This window comes from Acomys russatus, chromosome 11, assembly GCF_903995435.1.
Source record: "Acomys russatus chromosome 11, mAcoRus1.1, whole genome shotgun sequence".
NCBI classification, from domain to species: Eukaryota; Metazoa; Chordata; class Mammalia; order Rodentia; family Muridae; genus Acomys; species Acomys russatus.
The window spans coordinates 54445131-54466584 of NC_067147.1; the positions used below are offsets into that span (position 1 = coordinate 54445131).

Below are 21454 nucleotides of genomic sequence, written 5' to 3' on the forward strand. Positions count from 1 at the left end.
ATGTTGTTTGTGCTGCCCTTCCTTGAACTGCTGGGCTCAAGTGAGCTTTCTGCCTCAGCTTCCCCAAGTAGCTATATGACAGCTGTGTGCTATTACACCTAGCTGTGGGAACAAGCGAGGTTTTTTTTTGTTTTTTTGTTTTTTTGTTTTTTGTTTTGTTAAGTTTGTGTGAAGAACTATCTAGGTGAGAGCTGCTAACACTTGCTTTATTTTTGAGCCAGAGTCTCGCTGTATCTCAGGCTGGCCTCGAACTTAGAACTTAGAATTCTCCTGCCTTAACTTCCTGCATGCCGGGATTACATACATGCACCATCTCACCAGCTGCTGATATATTTGTGCGTATATGCATGTGTTTGTGTGGGTGTAGGTGCATGTGTGTGTGTGTGTGTGTCCACGGGGAAGACAACTTCGAATGCTATTCCTTGGGCACTGTCTGCCTTTTTCTCCTTGAAACCGGGTCGTTAACTGGTCTGGAACTTGGAAGTAAGCAAAGCTGCCTGGCCAGTGGGGCCCAAGGATCTATCTGCCTACCTCTGTCTCTCCAGAGCGGTGATTACAACCCTGTGCTGCTACAGCCAGCTTTTTTCTTCTGGCCTCTCAGGATCAACTCTAGTTCTTCTGCTTGTGAGGCAGGAAAATTGTGGACCGAGCCATCTCCTCAGCCCCTGTAGATACATTTTTGAAAAGGAAAGCTAGTACATGTATATTTTATCAAGGAGTACCAACATGTTGCTTGCAAAGGAGTTAGTGACATTATCAAACAGGGGATGATGGAGCAGACAGGAGGATAACATAGCACAGGTGACATTTGGGAAGAGATTGGGGAGCAGTAACAAAGGGTCACACGTTGGACTCCGTACTTCAGGGGATGAGTGAGCTGAGCAGACCCACATGACAACTGTGAAGATGCCTGAAGGTTGCATCTCAAGACCTGTAGGTCTTTTTGTTTGTTTGCTTGTTTGATATTTTTAAATGTTTTTATCTGTGCTTATTTTAATTTTGATTGCTTTTATTTTATGTGCATTGATGTTTTGCCTGCACATATGTCTGTGTGAGTGTCAGATCTTGAAGTTACAGACAGTTGTGAGCGGCCATTTGGGTGCTGGGAATTGAACCCTGGTCCTCTAGAAGATCAGTCAGTGCTCTTAATTGCTGAGCCATCTCTCCGACCCCAGTTGGTTGGTATTTTGAGACAGGGTTTCTCTGTGTAGTCCTGGAGCTCACTCTGTAGTTCCACCTGCTCACAGAGATCCACCTGCCTGTGCCTCCTGAGTGCTGGGATTAAAGGCATGTGCCACCATACCAGGCAACCTGTAGGTCTTAAGGGAAATGTTACTGGTGGAGAGGCCATGCTTGCTTTTCCTGAAGAGGCCAGGGTTCTCTGACACAGTGGGGACAGAGTACAGGACAAGGCCTGGTTTCTGGGAGAGAGAGAAAGACAGTTAGAGGGTTTGTGATCTAACCAATACCCCCTCCCTCCCTCCCTTCCTCCCTTCCTCCCTCCCTCCCTCCCTTCCTCCCTCCTTTCCTCCCTTTATACCCCTTCCTCTCTCTATCCATCTCTCCATCTCTCTCGTCTTCTTTCCCTCTCTCCCTACTTTTCTCTTTCCCTCCCTTCTTTCCTTCCTTCCTGACCAACCAGGTCTCAAGTAGTCCAGGCCAGCTTCAAATGTGTTGGGTAGCTAGCCTAGGAAGACCTTAAACTTCTGATCCCTCACCTTTTTGAGTCCCTGGATTACAGGTGCTGGGAATTGAACCCAGGTCCTTTGGAAGAACAGCCAATGCTCTTAACAACTGAACCATTTCTCTATCCCCTGCTCCACTCTATCTGGATCACAGAAGTGCTCCACTTCATCTGGATTACAGGAGTGCTCCACTCCATCTGGATTACAGGAGTGCTCCACCACATCTGGATTACAGGAGTGCTCCACCACATCTGGATTACAGGAGTGCTCTACTCCATCTGGTTTATGGGATGCTGGGGATTGAACTGGAGGGCTAGCTGATCACTCAATCAGCTGAGCAATATCTCCACTCTTGGGAAGTTTGTCTTTCTTTTCTAAAAAATATTTTATTTATTCCTACTTCACATGCATTGTTGCCCTGCCTGCAAGGATGTCTGTAGGAGGGTATCAGATTTTGGAGTTATAGACAGTTGTGAGTTGCCATGTAGGAATTGAACCTAGGTCTTTTGGAAGAGCAGTCAGTGTTCTTAACTGCTGAGCTCTTTCTCCAAGTGAGGTTTTCTTTTTCTATTGGATGAGGCTGGGCTGTTTCTGACTGTAGATCTGTTACCAGGCAGGGAGCTCAGGTGTGGGTGAACCATGTGAGGTTCAGGCCAAGCACAAATCTCCCCAATGTGCACCCCTCACATTGCTGCTTTTGGCCCGTGTTGGAGCCTTTCCTGCATGTAATGCGGGAGAAATGATTTATGTTGCAAAATCAACTTGGAAAAAAATTGGGTAAGAAACATGAACTTTTTTTTTCTTCTTCTTCTTCTTCTTGCCAGCGTCTCCAACTGTGCACAGGAAGAGGTCTGGGCTCTCTTCTGTCACTGAGGGCTTAGGAGCTGGCATGCCTGAGACCTGCTGCTTTACCCAGGCCACATCTGTGGTCTGATGTACCTACCCTTATGTGCTGGCCACACAATTTACAGATGTGGAGTTTCAGAGATTCCTGCGGTGTGTTGGATTCTCAGTCAGGCCAGGCCCCGTACATTGAACTATCTGTTGTGGGGTTTTGAATGACAGTTCCAATAACCACATCTTGCCTGCTGCTGGAAACATGGGTGAACGGCCACCAAATAGAACAAGGAAGAATTTCCCCAAGGTAGCGTAAATTTTAATTCCCTAAACCAGGCCATTTAAAAAAATGACATGTTTCATTTAATGAGTAGTAAAGGAGTCAGAGGACAGGTGGCTACCTAGAGCTCAGTGGTCATGCAGCCCTATCTCTGGGCCTATGACCCTGCACAGGTGCCAGCTGCCCATCCTGCAGAAGTCACCTCTGTACCCTACCCAGGGTGTGGCTCTGGAGGTTACCACCACTACATGCAGCTGGCTGGGAGGGGCCCTAGTCCAGAACAAAGTGTTTCTTAGCTTGAAAAGAAACTGCATGACAGTTGCCTCCCCCCTCAGACCAGGCTGTGGTCCCCACTACCCTGCCTCCCCCCTCAGACCAGGCTGTGGTCCCCTGGGCACCATACATCTTCCCTTTGATGGTTAGCGTCATGGTGACCCGGGTTGCACATGAACTGTCATGGCTGCTCAGAAGGGAGATCCTCAGGAACCTCTGTCGCAGCTCAGCTCCGTGTGTCGCACGTTGAGCCCAGCGGGAAGGAATTTACCCCAAAGGGTCCCCTGGGCCAGGCAAAGGTAGTCATGTATAACAAATGCCTCTTCAAGGACATCTTATAGATACCCTCGTCACCACAAGCCACAAGCCTCGTTCATTGGGACATAAACTGCAGATCAGGGTCTTTATAAGGGATACTGGAAGGACAGGCTGCATGTCCCCTACACAGGGACTCTCCAGACTCTGCAGGACATCCCTTTCCTCTTTTTCTGTCCCTCCCTGTCTTACCCCTCCCATCCCTCTCTCCTCCCCCCACCCCACCCCAGCTATATCTATTCCTGTCTGTTCTCTGTTCTGTGGTCTCTTGTCTCTCTCTGTCTCTCTAATCACAGGGTCTTGAGCTTGGAAACACCCACTGAGTCAGACACTGCCAGAGCCCTGAGCTGGGGCTTTCCCTACTTCTTTTTCTCTTTTCCATCCATCTTTGTGCACCCCCCTCCCACTTGCTACACACACACACACACACACACACACACACACACACACACACACGGAGTCTGCCATTTGCAAACAACCACAGTGTCAGGCTCTGCCTGGGTTCTGAGCTGGGACATTTGTTCTGAAGCTGGGGAAACTCGGGTGTGTCTTAGGGGCTTATGAAAGGGGGTCCCGCTGAGCCAGGAGCCTCCCTCAGGGAACTGAGCACACAGGCAACACACCCTCTGCAGGGCCACGCTAACCCCTTTCCTCTGGAACAGCTCTCTTTAAGGATGGCTCCCCCCACAGGGGGAATTCCTGAAGCCAACAGTTGACAAACCCACACACCCTCTGAGGGCTGGGCACTAGATAAAAAGCCCTCCTCAAAGCCGGCCCTCCTGGGGACGGTGTGTGGGACCCAGCGGGGCAGGAGACCCGCAGCTGTCACCACCTTTTCTAAGACCGGATTCTGATCCCATCGCAGAACAGAGGATCTGAGCTCCTGCAAGACGTAAGGCTGACCCTTGCTGAAAGCTGGGGCTTCTGGGGACACCCAAGCCAGCTGAGAACAGGGACCTTTGTGAGAATCACCCAAGAGAGCCTGAAGTGGACTGGCAGAGCACCTGCCCCTGTCGCTAGCTGCAGGTCTGCCAAGGTCACCTGCTCCGAGTCCTGCGCGGCAGCACACCGTCATCTGCACCCAAGGAAAACTGGTTTTCTAAGTTTTTCTGGTTTGTTTTCAGCGCTCCGCTGAAGGATCTATTTCTGTCTCTCCTGCAGAAGGGTGAGCTTTGCCAATGACTAATCCCAGTCCTGAAGACTGATACCGTTGTCACCTGCACATGGGACGTAGGCCCAGGAGGGAAGTGGAGAGATAAGCCTTTGCCTGCAGCTGAAGCCCCAGCCTGCCAGGGCCACCCGCCTTTTGCTGCGGCAGAACAGCTAGGGGCTGTCATTGCTGCCAGGGCCACCTCTGTCCTGCTGCAGATACTAACATGGGCTCATCACAGTGACCACCTGGGGCCCAGACTGCCCGTCGAAAAGAATTTAGGAGAGTGGCTGGCTGCCTCTCTGCGGGCGAGTGGAACCCCTGGATGGATCTTGGGACCCAAGCCCCTCATGTCTGCCCTGCTGACTCTGTGTGTGGCGCTCTTGCTTCTGGGTAACCCCAGCGGGGGTGCCCGGCACTGGGAGCCCTGTACAGGTAAGGTCATGGGGACCAAGGTAGGACACATTTTGTGGAGTTGGAGGGAAATGCAATTGGAGACATGCCACTTCCTAAAGCCAGGTCACTTGCTTGTGATAGGATGCTGGCCTGCTAGAGAGCTGGACGGTTATGGGGGGCAGGGGAGGATACCGTAGAGGGGGCTGCACAGGCAGTCACAATAAAAGGTCTCTCTAGGCTGCCAGAGGTGGGAGGGGTTTCAAGTTTCAAAGAGCTAACAGCAGCCAACGAGGCTTCGCATGTATTTACCTGCTTGGCTGCCGGGGAAGGCCCAGCACCTGCTTCAAGAATGAAGTCCCCGGCCCTCGGGCTCCTTGCATGGAGATGCGCTACCCAACCTGCACTTAGCAAAGCCCTGGGCCGCCACGGACCTGGCTCTGTCCCCAGTTGAAGGAGAAACACAGGCCCAGCCCCAAACACACCCACAACCCACACCTGGGTTCAGCCTAGAGCTCCCCCAGAAGGCTCACCGCAGGCCCCCTAGAGGGGACCCCTAGGATCGCTAGTGACCAGGACATGTTCCCCTACGGCTCCTAGCAAGAGATTCTATTTACCACGTCACAATCAGAGGAGTAAAAAACAGGACAGTTAGATCTCATAGCTGGACCTGCCGGGGAATTGCAAGTTGGTTTTGGGGACCCCAGGGACGGGTGGCTACGGTCTTGTGTGCATACTTTCTCCTTGGTTGCCAGGAAGTGTGGGTCTCCTTCATGCGCTGGGATGTTGCTTTCTGTGATAGGGTAGGAGGTGACCCTGTGATCGAGGTTTGGAGAACTGACCCTCGTGAATGGTACAATTTATAACCATCTAGAAGTGACTGGCTGAAAATTACAACAACCGTGAGATGTGGGGGGAGAAGGCCCTGGGGCTTGGTACAGTACCACCTGTGGGGCCTGAGGCAGAAAAGAGGCCCCCGGCCCACCCATGCCCCGCTCTCCGACAGCAACACCTGACTTTGAATGTGTAGCTAAGTCAATTGTCACCACACAAATCCCCTGGGTCCCAGTGATGGCAGCAGGGCGCCAGCCTTTCCCCCCCTCGTATGCAGGGCCAACCCATGCAAGTGATCATGCAAGTGAACCTCAGGAGGACCCCTGTGCAGGCCTGGCTGGGAGTCGTGAGCACAGCCATGTTTCCGGGGCTGGGGTGAGTCACAGACATGTGCTTTCCTGTTCCTTGAGCCTGGGGAATACAGCCAACCTGCACAGTGATAATAAAGGTTATTTATAAAGCCCGTCCCCCTCTCCCCTGAAGGTACGTTTCTAATAGTTAAAAGATGACCCAGTTATAAATATGGTGAACTAGGGAGGAGGCATACAAGACAGGCTGATACTAGAGAACTGTGTAAGAGGCTTGGGAGGTTAGTAAGGGTTCACCCAGTTTAAAGACCCTCTGGTTCTGCTCCGTGTTGGACATTGAGCAGTTGGACATGAGGGCTACAGGTGTGTACTCCATTCTGCCTTCCCCTGGCCTGCATTGCTGTGCCCAGCAGGTGGAAAGCCAGAGCGTCTGAACTGCCTGGACCCGCATCTGTGATAGACCTAAGGGCAAACACTATGGATCCAGAACTGGTGGCCAGTGTGCAGGTCACAGCAGGCGGAGTTGAGGAAGTTTCCGTGAGCATTCACACCGGTCACACTTGGCTTTTGAAGTGACCTGAGGAGGTCCCTCTTTGCTCCTGTGATGCGCTTCGTGGTGCTTAACTGTCAAATCTGGTGTCTGGTAGAAAATATCTCCGTCATTATCCATGTGGCTGTCCCTGTGGTGCCTAGCATTCGATGTTCTGGGGACTTTCTGGGAAGGGCCCATGGCTTTACTATCCAGCAGGTGGCCAGAAGTGTGGAGCTTGGGGACCCCAGGTCTTAGACACTGTAGAGTGTAGGCTGGGACAGAGGTTCAGCCATAGAGAGGGAACATTCCAGATGCCAGGTGAGTGAACGCCTACGAGTGTCCTGGCTCTTAGTGGGAACTGATTCTCCACCCTCTCATTAATAGGAGGGTCCCCAAGAGAGTAGGAGGGTGGGGGCAGGGTGCCACCTGTCTTCACAGCCTCGGAAGGCAGGAAGGCTTGGTGTGTGGGCAGGGACAGAGTTCCCAAGGAGCCTTCTCTCTACTTGGCATGGTCTAAGCCTGTCAAGGGTTAGAGACAGGCTCCTAGGGTGTTAGGTTTCTCAGCTGTCTGGGTTTACAGCCTGCTCACTTCCACCCTATTGTCTCCTGCATGGGCAGAGTAGGGCTCAGAGCTCAGAGGATGCTGGTGTGAGGATGGAGAGGGACATCAGGCCAGAATGTGTCTATGGCCAAGAGGACATGGTATGCTTGGGGCTCTGGAAATATGGGGGACTTCCAGATTGGCCCAGGGGGAGAAGGGGGACCCAGTAGAGCAGGTACAAGCCCCAGACCCTAGAAGGTAGATTAAGAAGTCTCTGCCCTGTGGTTTCTTTCTCCTTGCTACCCTCACCCCACATCCAGGCTGTATTCTTCATGGGAACACAGATCTCCAGGTTGGGACATTTGAATAAAGCAGAACATGGCCTGCTTGGGAGGCACCGGGCTTTGTCTGTGACACACTCCTGCTGACCCTCCTGTCCCTGAGCATTCACAGTCGAGCAGGGATGGTGAGACTTGAGGAGGCAGGGCTCTCTTGCCAGGGACCAATCCAGCTGCCAGCCACCTGCCACAATTTCCTGGCAACTCCAGGCAAAGGTGAGACAGTTCAAGTCCTGGGCTCACCTGGAAATGCTTCTATGACATCCTTGACCCTTACATAAGGCAGGAGGAGGGACACTCAAAGGCCAGGAATAGAGGTTTATTAATGTCAGGGAAAGACATGCATTGGGAAAAAGCAGAGGCATGTTGGGGTGGTGGGAGTGCTGTAAGGCCTTTATGGAGAGCTGCAGGTGGGGAGCGGGCGCCGGCTGTTGGGGTGTGGCATTGTGGAGCTGTGCCAAAGCTGATACTTCCCTACAGGTCACTGTGAGTCAAGGAAGGAGATAAGCTGTGGCCCCTTCCCCATTTGCAGGATAGACCCATCAGCAGCTGGACTTCTGGCCTGAGGAGAGGCCACAGGAGGCCTGGCGGGAGCAGGCAGGGTGGCAGAGCAGGGACACACAGGAGGAGGTTGAGCGGCAGCAGCTGGGCTGGCAGGAGGAGGCACAGCAGGAGGAGGTGGGCACACAGCAGGCAGGTCTGCACACAGGGCGACAGAACAGGGACATGCTGGAGCAGGGCTTGCAGCAGACAGGCTTGCAGCAGACAGGTGCACAGCAGGGTGGCTGGCAGCATGAGGAGGATCCAGAGCAGACGGGTGTGCAGCAGACAGGCTTGCAGCAGACAGGTGTGCAACAGACAGGCGTGCAGCAGACAGGCTTGCAGCAGACAGCCGCACAGGAGGATGGCTGGCAGCAAGAGGACTGGCAGCTAGACTGCTGGCAGCATGAGGAGGATCCACAGCAGACAGGCGTGCAGCAGACAGGCTTGCAGCAAAGAGTCACACCGCAGGACTGCTGGCAGGGGGAGCAGGTGCAGCACGCTGGCTGGCAGCATGAAGATTGGCAGCATGAAGGTGTGCAGCAGCCAGATTGGCAGCAGGGGCTGGACACACAGCTCACTGGGGAACAGATGAGGGTCATACAGGAGGCGGGGCCACAGCAGGTGGGGGCACAGCAGCTGGGCTGGCAGCAGCTGGGGGCACAGCAGCTAGACTGGCAGCAACTGGGGGCACAGCAGCTCTCTGGGCAGTCATCCACCTGCCAGGAGGAGTCAATACAAGAATCACAGGAACCAGGCAGGCAGACCCGGCTGTCGTAGCTCAGGTCACTGGAGCAGATGGACATGGTGGAGGTGGCCATGGTGGGGAGGTCTGGTAGGAGCTGTAAGTGTGTGAGTGTGAGTGTGAGTGTGTGAGTGTGAGAAGCTGGCTGCCAACTTTTATACTCTACTCACAGTGTGTTGTTGGCACCAGCGGCTCTTCACAGCAACTCCTTCCTTGTTAGTGTTTGGAACTTGTTCCTGGAGAGCAATTGTCAGCCGGAAGATGCCACTCTGCTTGTAAATGTACTGGCTGCGTGTTGTGCTGAGCCTGGCAGCTTGGCCAGCTCTACCGATGGGGACAGGATCCATGTGGGGAGACAGCAGTGGTCAGGGGGTTGGCCTGGGCTCCTTGGGTAGGTAGTGGGATCTGTGCTTCTGAAATGTCCAACTGTTATAGTGCCCTGAACTAGCCACGTCTGTCCCCTTTCTAAGTTTGCCATCGAGTCCTTGTTGGTGAGGGTGGAGCTGATGCCAGTGACTGTGGTGGGCTTTCCTTCTCTCATCTTGGCCTGGATGGAGGTACTCACGCTGGGGACTCAGTGGCTTGTGGCTATCCCTCTGCCCATTGCTGCTCTTGCCTTGGTGGTCAAGGGTGAAGAAAGCCTGGGGTGGGCCTGTGCCTAAGAAGGAGCTATCTCACCAGGGGACGTCTCTTCTGTCACTAACTGCTGTCAACATGCCTGACTCTAGCTGTGAGGTGCCATGGTTATGCTGAAGTTTTTTTTTCCTTTTTTTTTTTTGTTTTTTTTTTGTTGTTGTTGTCTTTGTTTTTTGAGACAGGGTCTCTCCGTGTAGCCTTGACTGCCCTGGACTCCCTTTGTAGACCAGGCTGGCCTCGAACTCACAGCGATCCACCTGCCTCTGTCTCCCAAGTGCTGAGATTAAAGGCGTGCGCCACCACCGGCCAGCAATGCTATAAAGGTGAGGCAAGAGAGCAGTGCCCGGCTGCCCTTGAACTTGTGGCGCCCCCTGTGTCTCTCCTCATCCTTGAGAACTCCTTGTAACCCACTGCATGGTCCCCCAGAGTTCTGTCCAGTGCCCCACTCTCAGCCTCCCCCAGAGAACTACGGGTGGAACTGATCTCAATGGCCACAGTCGCTAATGGAAGGGAGAGTTCAGGTGTTCTCTGAGGGCCCTCCTCTACAGGGGTCTTGGAATCCTAGGCCTGCAGCAGGGACGGCAAGTCACCGGGGACCACGTGATCTGCCATGCATTGTACATTGGGGAGGTTGAGGAAACCAGCTAACCAGGGTAAAACCAGGTTGGAAAGGGAAACCCCTGGGCTGATGGCTTTAACACAGGTGTTCTGTGTGAGGTATGTGTATCTTCGCATGAGCTGTGGTCCTGCCAGGGTTCTGTCATTAGACGCATGTGTGGAACCGGTCCTCATGACGGCTGTGTTTTCAATATGAAGCATCCCTCCAAAGAGGCGTGGTTCCCAGCAGATGGTGCTGGCGGAGGGTGTCTGCTGTGGGGTCCAAGCGGACCAATGAAAGGTGCGTTGCTTCTCATCTCTCTTTCCTTCCAACTCTCCCCTCCCCACTCCTGGCAACTATGAGGTGAGATGCCATTCGCCACTGTCAGCGTGTGTGGGACCAGGGTTCTCACCTCAGGACTAGAAACAGAGCTGGCCAGAGACTGAGTCTAGGAACTTGTGATGCCTCTGAGACCTTGGGGCCAGCTCAGCCACCAGCTGCTGACTCGTTGCCTTCCATTTTAGAGACTTCCAGTTGAGTAAAGCCTGATTCTCCACACCAGCACAAAAAAAGCAGCTCAGGATGAGCCAGAGTAAAGTGTTGATGCATCATTTAGGCAGAGGCGTTGGGCATTGTGAGCGTCCCCAGAGAGTTCCTGCAGGTGTCCACATAATGGCTGTATATATGATCCTGTGGCTTTCTTTGTGTATACATGCCTGTGCATGCCTCTGTGTGTGTGCATGTAAGCTTGTGTGTGAGCATCTGTGTGAGCGTATGTGTGTGTGAGCATATGTGTGTGTAAGCTTGTGTGTGAACATGTGTGAGTGTGTGTGAGCATGTGTGTGTATAAGCTTGTGTGTGTGTAAGCTTGTGTGTGTGAGAGCATGTATGTGTGTGAGCATGTGTGTGTAAGTGTGTGAGCATGTGTGTGAGCATTGTGAATGTAAGCTTGTGTGTGAGCATGTGTGAGTGTGTGAAAGCTTGTGTGTGAGCATGTGTGAGTGTGTGAAAGCTTGTGTGTGTGAGTGTGTGTGAACATGTATGTGTGTAAGCATATGTGTGTGTAAGCTTGTGTGTGAACACATGTGTGAGTGCGTGTGAGCATGTGTGTAAGCTTGTGTGTGAGTGCATATGTGAGCGTGTGTGTGTGTGTGTGTGTGTGTGTGTGTGTGTGTGTGTGAGACCACCCTAGGTGTGGCTCCTCATGTGACATCCACTGTATTTTGTTTTGTTTTTGTTTTGAATACAAGGTCTCTCTCTTTGGCCTGCGGCTCACTGAATTAGGTTGACTGGTTGGGGAGCTCTAAGGATCTGCCTGGTGTTACCTTCCCAGTGTCAGGATTTTATAAACGCAGGTTATGGGGATTGAACCCAGGTCCTCATGTTTAAGCAGCAATCACCTCATCCAGAGGGCTGCTCTCCAACCCTCAGTCCCGAAACTTTATTACTTGCCTGTAGTGTACAGGGTTTAAAGACCGAGCAAACCATAACATTTAAGCAAACTTTAAAAATTAGGTACGATACACAACCTGGCTTCTTTTCTCTTCCCGTCCATCTGTAAATGAGATTTTGGGGTGGCTTATGAGATGCACTGCTGAGATTTAGGGACAAACAGGAAGCCTAATACAGTGAAACTGGCTGTCACAAGTGTTCTGCCCTCTAGTAAACATGGCCCATTTCTTCTTTACAGCATCTGTGTCTGACCTGTCTGTAGAGGAACACACATTATCTCTCTAGGCAATTTGGATTTATTAGTTGTTTTGAAGTTGTGTGTGCATGTGCGTGCGTGTGTGTGTGTGTGTGTGTGTGTGTGTGCGCGTGCATTTCACATGTGTGTTGCATGTGGGTTCTGGGAGTGAAACTCATTCATACTCACAAGGGAAGCACTTGACCAATGAGCTGCCTTCCCAGGCCATTCAGAAGTACCCTGCCCCACAAGTTATTCCCACACAAGAGTCATCTCAGCAATTAAGTCCAACTAAAGCAGCAACTGCAGGCCTTATGTGTTTGTTTATGGCTGGGGATTGACAGGGTGACTGTAGCCTATTGTGACAACTCCTCATGGTTTACTCAGACTGACTGGACCCCAGAGGAGGAGAGGGGAAAGTCACACCCCGAAGTCAGGTCTACACTGGGGCAGTGAGCTCCTCCCTAGGTCAATGAGCTTCTCCCTGGGGCAGTAAGGTCCTCCCTAGGGAACTTAAAGTCCTCCCTGGGGCAGTTTCCTCTGGTGTAGGCAGCCTAGCTCTAATGGTGGTGTTGGCATCACAGGAGGGCATATGGGCACAACAGCCACTGTCAACTCAGATGTGGGAAGTAGGACAGCCCTGATGAGGAGCCAGGACTGCTGTGGGCCTTGAAATGTGAGAGCAGGTCTTCCGGTCGCCAGAGCCCTCTGCCTCATGGGGAGAGTGGGGCTTATATCCTTTTGTTGCTGAGTGTTATCTCAAATAGCTTTTAACAGCTGGGAGGGATGAAGATAACGTCCTGGAAAGCTGCCCATGGTTGGTTGTGTGTATGAGCATCTCATGAACCCTGACATATGGTGGAACAGAAAGCAAGTGTGCTCCCAGCCTCCAGCAATCCCTGTGAGGCTAGTGGCCCCTTAGCTGATAGGGTCACGTGGCACTGCACTCCACACGTGGCTGCCTACCACATGTGGCTGTGCTCCGGGTCACTCTGCCTGCCTCTTTCCTGGTTAGGTGTTCGTGGTTCAGGTGCCTGTGTTGCTTTCTTTTAATGTGAGAGCTTGCTATCTTCCTTCCCAGAACCAGTGTGTGGACAAGTGGGCCCCCCCCCCCCCGATCTCAGGATTCTTACAGCACTTTTGAGGTACCCTGCAACATCCCTTTCTCCCCTGAGGCCATATTCTCTAGTTCCAGAGGTCAGTTGGCACATGGACCTCTTCAGAATTAGTCTGATTGCTTTCTGTCCCCAGGCTTTCATCTCTCGTGTCTGCCTGTACAGTTGTGTCCTAATTCTGCTTGGCAGACCTCTGCTTCTTCTTCTAAGGGATGGGTCACTCTGTATGCCCCTGTTGGTGTTGTCTGAGGATCGTGTGGATAAGACATGCCAAGTGCTTCTCAGGGTGTGCCAGGCCCACTACTGTCCCTGTGGTCACATGACAGTCACGGATCAACTCGACTCTGAAGTGTGCCTCAGGCTCAGGGTTTGAAGTCTTTGCTCCCAGCTGGTGCTGTTTTGGGATGCTCTGGAGACTTTGGAAGGAAGTGCATAGATGACAGAAGTAGGCCATTTGAGGCCATTGGCTGTTGCTGGCCTGACCTTCCTGTCTTTCTGTTTCCTGGTCCATGATGTGGAAAGCTAATTCCACATGCCACATACTCCTAGTCTGTGAAATGAGCTGCCTGCTTGCCTTCCCTGCCCTGGACTGAGCTCTTAGAGCAAGCCCTTTCTCCCTTCACTTGTCTCTGTCAGGCATTTCAGTCATAGTGACAGCAAGGTGAATTCTGAATGTCTTAATCATAATGTTAATTACCAGACTACACATTACACAATTCACAGTAACACACACACACTCACAAGTGCATGCACGCACACACATTCAAGCACACGTGCGTGCACGCGCACACACGTGTAGGTTACAGGATGGCTCCATAGAGTTGAAGATACTTCAGCAGAGTCTGAGAACTTCACACCGGCCTCACAGGAGGCCGTGGCAGAGCAGCTGAGGCAGTTAACTATGACATCAACAACCTGGCGAGAGATGCTGGAGGCGTGCTGAGCTGCAGAGGGGAGGTGAAAACCCTGCAGGTGAGATCCAGGAACAGGGCCAGGCAGATAAATGGATGGGTGGACAGACAGCAATTTGTGGGTCACATCAGCAGTGGTGACTAAGGGAGCGGAAGCCTCGGGGACAGCTGGGCATTCTCCGGTTGTCCCTTGACACACGTCACATGGTTTGATGAGAAGCCAGTGGGTGAGTACCAGGGGTTTGCGTCTCCAAGGCATGAGTTGAAGGCGCACCTCGGTCTGGGGTGTTTGACGAGCTCTCGGGCCAGGTGTTTCTGATGTGATTTTAATAGGCCTATGCGCTCATGTGTTCCCAACCCACTCTGACAAGTTCACGGGGACCTGTTTCTGTGGTGGTTTGATTAGGAATGCTCCTCCCCCCCTCCTCCCCCACCACCAAGACTCAGGTGCTTGGAATACTCGGCCCAATGGGAGTGGTGCTATTAGGAGGTGTGGCCTTGTTAAAGGAAGTGTGTCACTGTGGGGGCAGGGTTTGAGGTCTCCTATGCTCAAGCTATGCCCAATGCGGTACACAGTCTCCTTCAGCTGCCTGGGGCTTAAGATGGAGCACGTTTGCTCCTTCAGCACCATGTCTGCCTGCACGACGCCATGTTTCCCGCCATGATGATAATGGACTGAACCTCTGAGACTGTGAGCTAGCCCCAGTGAAATGTTTTCCTTTTATAAGAGTTGCCATGGCCATGGTGTCTCTTCACAGCAATAAAACCCTAACTAAGACACAGGAGTAAGTCATCGGTCGGTGACAGCTCTTGGTGTTAATGTGTGCAACAAGTTGCAGAATCCTCCTGTCTTGGAGTTGGCTCTCACTATGGGGCCAAAAGCTGCTGGTGAAGTGCCAGGGACCCAGGGACCCGTCCAGCCCGTGCACCGCTGCTACACAGCCTGGAGTCAGTCAGAATAGCACAATCTGACCGCCATTGCTCCATCTGCATTTCCCACTCTGATCTTGGAAATGGAAGGTAGGACATCTGGCTTGGCCTCCAGGCCCTCACTCTGGAGGGGGAGTGTGGCTTAGCCCTGAAGAGGAGCTGCAAGAAGGAGAGTGCAGAGTTGGCAGGCCACAGCAACCAGGATGAAGGCTGTGTGGGAAATGCAAGCGACGGAGCAGGAGAGGCAGGTAGGCTGTGTGCCCTGGAGGCCTTTTGCTCCGAGTTCCTCTAGCAGGGACAAGTCAACAGACAGGAGGGGGAGTGAGGGTACAGTAGGTGGGAGGTTCAGGGAAGGATGGAGGTGTGGGGGCGCAGGCATGGCAACAGGGAGAGGAATGTAAGGAAAGCAGCTGCTGGGCCTAGAGAAAGCAGCCAGCTCTGCTTATATTGAAAGCCTGCGGGTTGTTTGCAGTCTCAGCCGAAGAGGTAGCTAGCCTTCTGGAATATGGCGAGATGAGAGGGCCTGTATTGGGCCCTGGGCTCTGACTTCTCCTAGCACAGACTGGGCTGCCTGCTTTCTCTTGTGTGGGACGGAACTTGCTTTCTCCTCTGGGGAACCAGGTTCTTAGCAGCTGTACCCAATGGTCCAATCAGGGAATTCCTAGCTGGTAGCAGACATTTAATATCAGACACACCGTCACCCACCCTGAGGGTCTGCCGCTTGTCCTTGTCAAATGGCTCCTGGGAAAGAGGCTGGCCTGGAAGGGTGAGCAGGGGCTGCCTATATCTGAGACCCTCTATCACAAGTGTGTGACTGGTGGCCCCGGGCAAGCTGGAGAGGGTAAACATCACAGGAGGCACTGCTTCCTGCCCTCTCATCAGAACCTGATGCTGGTTCTACTAGAACTCAGAGAGGAAGAGGAAGGCATGGCTGAGGTCAAAGTGTTTATTTTTAGAGTTCTGAGGAGGCTTCCAGTTGGAGGGCACCTGGCAGTTTCCCATCGAGAAGCCCACTGATGACAGGAATGTGCAGAAAGGTTTCCAGACTTGTGACCAGGACCTCAGGTTGGGTAGTGGCTGAGAACAAGCCACTGTTGGTTGATGGAAGACACTCAAGCTAAGGCAAGGCCTTCACGTGAGGCAGTGTAGAGACTAGGGGGAGAGGTGAGGGACCCCCAGGTGATGGATCCATCATCAGCAGGACTTCTGGCCTGAGGAGAGGCCACAGCAGGCCTGGCGGGAGCAGGCAGGGCGGCACAGCAGGGACACACAGGAGGAGGCTGGGCGGCAGCAGCTGGGCTGGCAGGAGGAGGCACAGCAGGAGGAGGTGGGCACACAGCAGGCGGGTCTGCACACAGGGCGGCAGAGCAGGGACATGCTGGAACAGGGCTTGCAGCAGATAGGCTTGCAGCAGACAGGTGCACAGCAGGATGGCTGGCAGCAAGAGGAGGATCCAGAGCAGACAGGCGTGCAGCAGACAGGCTTGCAGCAGACAGGTGTGCAGCAGAGAGGAACACAGCAGGAGGATTGACAGCATGAGGGTTGGCAGCAAGCAGACTGGCAGCTAGACTGCTGGCAGCATGAGGAGGATCCACAGCAGACAGGTGTGCAGCAGACAGGCTTGCAGCAAAGAGTCACACCGCAGGACTGCTGGCAGGGGGAGCAGGTGCAGCATGCTGGCTGGCAGCATGAAGATTGGCAGCATGAGGGTGTGCAGCAGCCAGACTGGCAGCAGGGGCTCACTGGGGAGCAGAGGAGGGTCAGACAGGGGGCTGGGGCACAACAGCTGGGGCCACAGCAGCTGGGAGCACAGGTGGGGACACAGCAGCTGGGCTGGCAGCAGCTGGGGGCACAGCAGCTAGGCTCACAGCAGCTCTCTGGGCAGTCCTCTATCTGCCAGGACGACTCAGTGCAGGGTTCAGAGCAGACAGACATGGTGGAGGTGGCCATGGGTGACTGGAGGGCAGCAGGCGAGATGAGAGGGTGTGAGTGAGTGAGTGAGGTGCTGGGTGCCACTTATATATCTCTCAAGGGTGTGTGTGTGTGTTTGTGTTGCCCCAGCTACAGTTCCTTGTTGGTGTTTAGGTAGTTCTAAGGATGCCTATCAATTAAGTGGGCGTGACCTGTAGCTCCGCCCACAGACCTCTGAGTGGCTGGAGCTGAAAAGGTCTGGTAGAGCTGCTTGGACAAGGCAGGGGCCTGTGTTATTTCTTCTCCAGGGAGGGCCAGCTTCCTGTTGTCTGCGCCTGTCTCTCGAGACTCAGCTTCAGTCCTCGATTGAGTCAGCATATTTTAACCTTATTTTATGTCCTCTTTGTTTAGGGATGACACTCAGAGAGCTGTGTTTGTTTTCCTTATCAGCAGTACTAGTAATAATAGGTCTTGCTTTGGCCTAGGAATTATTCTAAGGTAGTCTATAAATATTAACTCAACTACTCCCTGTGTCCTTGGGAGGGGGATGTTTTCATCGTTCCCAGATGGGGAAACTGAGACGCAAACAAAAGCTTACAGCAGGGCCTGTATCAGGCAGCTCAGGCACCTGGGTGTGGTTACTCATGTCCTGTGTTCCTATCTGTCATTCTGCTCCGAAGATAAAACAGACTAGAAATGCAGCTTGACTCTATTGGTCCCCTAGTGGAGTGTGGGTGGGGCCAGGACACCCATCACTCAAGCGCTCATGACCTATAGCCCCTCCCATAGAACTCGGGGCAGCTCAGCTGGAGGTGAAAGGTTTGGTAGAGCTGCTTGGGGTAGGGTGGGTGAGGGAGAGTTGTTACTTGTCCTCCCAGGACTGAGTACTTGGGGGGTGGGGCTAGATGTAGGAGATGAAGCAAGCAGGGACTTTGCTCTGGAGAAAGTCGTTGGGAAGGGATGTTGGAGCTTGGCTGCGTTCTCAGATGCAGAAGGATTCCTGCTGGGAGTTGAGCTGTGTTTAAGATGTCTTACCGCCTTTTAGTTGTGCTTCTGGGGCTTTGGGTGATCATGCTAGGAGGGGTCTGAGCTCTGCCTGAGAACTTGGAGGAGATCCAGTGGTATGGCCTGAATACGAAATGTTCCCCACAGGCTCATGGTTTGAACTCTCGGTCCTCATGTGGGGGTGCTGCATTGTGCTTAATTTAGAAGTAGGGCCTAATAAATATTTATTATTAGGCTAATTATTATTATGGAAGTATTTTACAAAAAGATTTATTTATTTACTATGCTCGGCCTGCATGTACACCTGCAGGCCAGAAGAGGGCATCAGACCACATTATAGATGGTTGTGAGCTACCATGTGGTTGCTGGAAATTGAACTCAGGACCTCCAGAAGAGCAGTCAGTATGCTTAACCTCTGAGCCATCTCTCCAGCCATGGCAATATTTTCTAACCCACTAGCAATCAATGAAAACACAGACACCTGGTGTATTTTAGCATAATCCTTTATCTGGGGGAAGGCAGATATTACCTCCAATAACTCCCAGTCTCCATCCCATTCCGTCTACTTTTAATGATTTCTATCTGGGCTACCTCCCATCCATAATCTTAAATACTCACTAATATTCTCCATCTCTTTCTATGTGGAACTTTAGAGTTCTTCCTTTGGGCTCATGTGGCCCTATTCCTATCTCAGGGCAATTCTCCTCCTCCTCCTTCCTTCTTCCCTTCTCTTCCTTCTCCCAAGATTCTCTCTGTCTTCAAAAGCCCACCAACCTTAGCCGTGACTATCCCATTTGCCTGCCCAGGCATATCAGATTTTTATTGGTCAAATATATATATATATGTGTGTGTGTGTGTGTCAAGGTTACACAGCGATATTTGGAGTACATTAAAAGACAGAAAGAGGTAATTAGCATCAAAATACATCAGGCCAACCTCCAACAATGCTGTATTTTGAAAGGTTGTAGAACATTTTGAACATGAAGCTGACTTAAGACTGCAGGAAAACAGCATGAGGGTTTCAGCCTTGATCTGGTTACAGCTGAGGTCTTCTCCCCGATGTGCCACGATACAGCAAGCTGTGCCATTTCATCCTCACCACAGATGGTCCCCAGGTATTACACCTTCCCAGTGCCATCCTGGTCCAGTATAAGTACCCTTCTTTTGCTGTGATTCCTCCCCCACTCCCAGAAACTCCCTTCCTGCTGCCAAGTTGATTCTCAAGGAGTTTTTAACAGCAACAGAACGTGTAAGAGAAAACTGGTACCAGGAGTGGGGCAATTGCTGTGAGAAACCTGACCACATGGCTGGAGAAAGGAATGTAGAAGAGTTTGGAGCTATGGACTAGAGAAGTTCCAGAGTGTTCTAAGCAGAGCTCAGAGGGCTGTTCTGTTGGGAGTTTGGAAGACCGAGGCATTGAGAGATGTCCTGCAGTGAAGACCGTGCCTAGGAGGCTTTGGACAGGAGCAAGAACTAGAGACCTTTCATGTTGCTTTCTGGCAAAGAATCTGGCTCTGTTTTGCTTGTGTCCTGAAAATGCGAGAGAAGCAGAATTTAAGCGCATTTGACTAATTGTTTAGCAGAGGTAATTTTAAGACATGTAACTTCCAGGCTGTGGCATGGCTGTTGCTGGCTACCTTTAGCCAGACTTTTTTTTTTTTTTTTTTGAGACATTGTAAAAATGTGACATTTGGACAGGAAGGAGTATAGGTGAAATTAAAGTTTTAGATAGGGTGGAAATGGAAGGCATAAGCAAATCAGCTTTAACTGTCAAAGAGATTAGCACCATAAAAGAAAAGCCAACTCCTTTTTACTGGGATAGTGAGAAAGGGGCCTCAAAGGCATGGCCTCAATCAATGAAGTCACCAAAGGTATAATAATGCATACTTGGCCTGGAGAGATGGCTCAGTGGTTAAGAGCACTGGCTGCTCTTACAGAGGACCTGGGTTCGATTCCCAGCACACACACGGCAGTTCGCAACCATCTGTAACTCTACTCCCAGGTTATTTAACACTTCTTCTAAGCCTCTACGGGCACCAGGAAGGCATGTAGTATACAGACATACATGCAGGCAAAACACCCACAAACATAAGAATAAATAAAGTACATTAAAAAGTGCAAGCTCATTTGAAAAGCTTTCATCTAAAAAGAGAGTGCTTGTATAAACAGTCTGGTTTTGAAGGGATACAAGATGCAAGGTACACCAACGTTCTAGAGAAAAGCCTGTGAGACCAGGCAATGTGTAGCAGGGTTGGGCTAAGCATTCTGTGCATGAAAGTGCAAAGGTGAGGCCTTGGTTATAGTGGAGACCCCAGGATGATAGCAAGAGGAGAGCTGCAGGCACAGGGTGGGGCGGACTTGAGAGACAGGCTGTGTGTGCTGCAGGCATCAGAGCTATGGGGCAGGGTTGCCGAGCTTGTTGACACCCAGATGAAGTTATTGTGAGCCCAAGATGCCAGACATGGAGCTGTAGCGTTCAATGTGTGCTCTGATGGTTTTCAGTCGTACTTTGGTGTGATCTTTCCTTGTCACCCCCCCCCCCTTTTGTGATGTGAATGCTTGTGTCTGTGCACACTAGAAGCATGTGACTTCTTATTTATTTATTCATTATGTATTTTATTTTAAAATATTTGTCTATCTATCTATCTATCTATCTATCTATCTATCTATCTATCTACCTATCTATGTGTTTTTCCTGCATGTATGCCTGCATGTCAGAAGAGGGCACCAGATTATAGATGGTTGTGAGCCACCATGTGGCTACTAGGAATTGAACTCAGGACCTTTGGAAGAGCAGCCAGTGTTCTTAACCTCTGAGCCATTTCTCCAGTCCCTTCATTATTTATTTATTCATTATTTATTTTTATTGAGCTCACATCTAACAGCTACCTTGAGTCTCAGAGGAGACCTAAATTATGCCTCTGAATAATGTTAGAACTGTTCATATTATGGAGACCCTTAGAGATGGACTGAATGCATTGTATATAAGATGGCCATGAGTATATGAGTAGAGTGTTTAAATGGATGGATGCGGGTGTGGGTCAAATATCTTTCTAAAAGGAGGGCTGTAGGACCAGGGCCAGATGGCACCTCCAAAGATGAAGGCAGACCCTGATTCTGTACTAGGGAAAATAGCAAGACCTTTAAAAACACTTTAGGATGTCTTTCACTTTCCAGTGTCTGTTATCAGTGGAGACTGGACGATGATGTCAGATCCACTGCTATTGGAATTTTAAATGGTTCTGAGATGCTATGTGGGTGTTGGGAGTTGAACCCAGGTCCTCTGGAAGAGCAGCAAATGCTCTTAACTGCTGAGCTATCTCTCCAGCCCCTTCCTGTACTGCTACCCCCATGCCACAAGCCTTTCCCATGCATGGGTAAGGGTGGGGTGGCCTTGGCAACCAGGGCTTGTCTTTTCCAGTATGTAACGTCTGTGTCCATTAAAGCTGAAAAGAAATTGACTGGGACCTTGGGGTTGAGGTGGAGATCTGTCCACACTGGTCAGCTTCACTCTGAAGGCAGCTAGGATAGGGCTGAGCCTGGGTGCTCCTGCTCCCCCTGGAGCCTCAGTGCTGCCTCAAATGCTAGCTTTCCCTGATTAGGGGCGAGTGTGGGGTGCCACATACTTAGTCTCTAGCCAGGTGTGGTAGCCCTTCCTTTGCTGAGCATCCTTTTGCAAAGCCTTTATCCTGACTAGCTCACCGGCTGCTGCCGTGGGAGAAGAGGTGTCAACTCTTCCACTATCATGGTGCCCTTCTGGACCACTTGCTTCCTCACAGCCACCTGCTGTTCTTTGGAAAGACTCATGGTAAAACACCACGGCAAAAAGCAACGCGCGGAAGAAAGTGTTAACTGAACTCAGCACTTCTCATGTCACACTCCATCACCAA

At 51.6% G+C, this 21454-nt stretch overlaps 3 protein-coding genes and 1 long non-coding RNA gene across 7 annotated transcripts in view; 2 read left to right on the forward strand and 2 right to left on the reverse strand.

The window, feature by feature from the left end:
* The first annotated feature begins 4433 nt into the window (after positions 1 to 4433).
* Tspear (thrombospondin type laminin G domain and EAR repeats) overlaps positions 4434 to 21454 on the forward strand; it is a 202653-nt gene continuing 185632 nt past the window's right edge. The window contains exon 1 of the mRNA XM_051153298.1: positions 4434 to 4975. Coding sequence (XP_051009255.1) covers positions 4891 to 4975 — 85 coding nt within the window. The 5' untranslated portion in view covers positions 4434 to 4890. The remainder of the gene's footprint in view (positions 4976 to 21454) is intronic.
* LOC127195752 (keratin-associated protein 10-4-like) lies at positions 7797 to 8887 on the reverse strand. Of its 3 annotated transcripts, none has more exons than XM_051153299.1 (2): positions 8702 to 8887; positions 7797 to 8665 (listed from the first exon to the last, which is right to left on the reverse strand). In XM_051153299.1, the coding sequence occupies exons 1-2, from the start codon at positions 8845 to 8847 to the stop codon at positions 8029 to 8031; spliced, it is 783 nt and encodes a 260-aa protein (XP_051009256.1). In that variant the 5' UTR covers positions 8848 to 8887; the 3' UTR covers positions 7797 to 8028. The 3 variants fall into 3 exon arrangements, with proteins under 3 accessions (XP_051009256.1, XP_051009258.1, XP_051009257.1); XM_051153301.1 differs by having other exon boundaries at positions 7797 to 8394; positions 8491 to 8887; XM_051153300.1 differs by having other exon boundaries at positions 7797 to 8364; positions 8455 to 8887.
* On the reverse strand, positions 15799 to 16625 carry LOC127195760 (keratin-associated protein 10-3-like). Of its 2 annotated transcripts, none has more exons than XM_051153318.1 (2): positions 16493 to 16625; positions 15799 to 16420 (listed from the first exon to the last, which is right to left on the reverse strand). In XM_051153318.1, exons 1-2 carry the CDS (start codon positions 16596 to 16598, stop codon positions 15843 to 15845), a joined length of 684 nt encoding a protein of 227 aa, XP_051009275.1. In that variant the 5' UTR covers positions 16599 to 16625; the 3' UTR covers positions 15799 to 15842. The 2 variants fall into 2 exon arrangements, with proteins under 2 accessions (XP_051009275.1, XP_051009276.1); XM_051153319.1 differs by having other exon boundaries at positions 15799 to 16146; positions 16240 to 16625.
* The window catches only part of LOC127195780 (uncharacterized), an 84801-nt gene continuing 79201 nt past the window's right edge, over positions 15855 to 21454 (forward strand). Inside the window, exon 1 of the long non-coding RNA XR_007831398.1 lies at positions 15855 to 15994. This is a non-coding gene — a long non-coding RNA (uncharacterized LOC127195780). The remainder of the gene's footprint in view (positions 15995 to 21454) is intronic.

What these genes read in the sequence shown, in the direction of transcription:
- LOC127195752 (XM_051153299.1), bottom strand. Translation starts at nt 8,847, where the DNA reads ATGGCCACCTCCACCATGTCCATCTGCTCCAGTGACCTGAGCTACGAC. An exon ending in TGTGCCCCCAGTTGCTGCCA is followed by an intron (nt 8,666 to 8,701) that starts GTCTAGCTGCTG and finishes CTGCCAGCCCAG; the next exon opens with CTGCTGTGCCCCCACCTGCT.
- LOC127195760 (XM_051153318.1), bottom strand. Translation starts at nt 16,598, where the DNA reads ATGGCCACCTCCACCATGTCTGTCTGCTCTGAACCCTGCACTGAGTCG. An exon ending in GCCTAGCTGCTGTGCCCCCA is followed by an intron (nt 16,421 to 16,492) that starts GCTGCTGCCAGC and finishes GTTGTGCCCCAG; the next exon opens with CCCCCTGTCTGACCCTCCTC.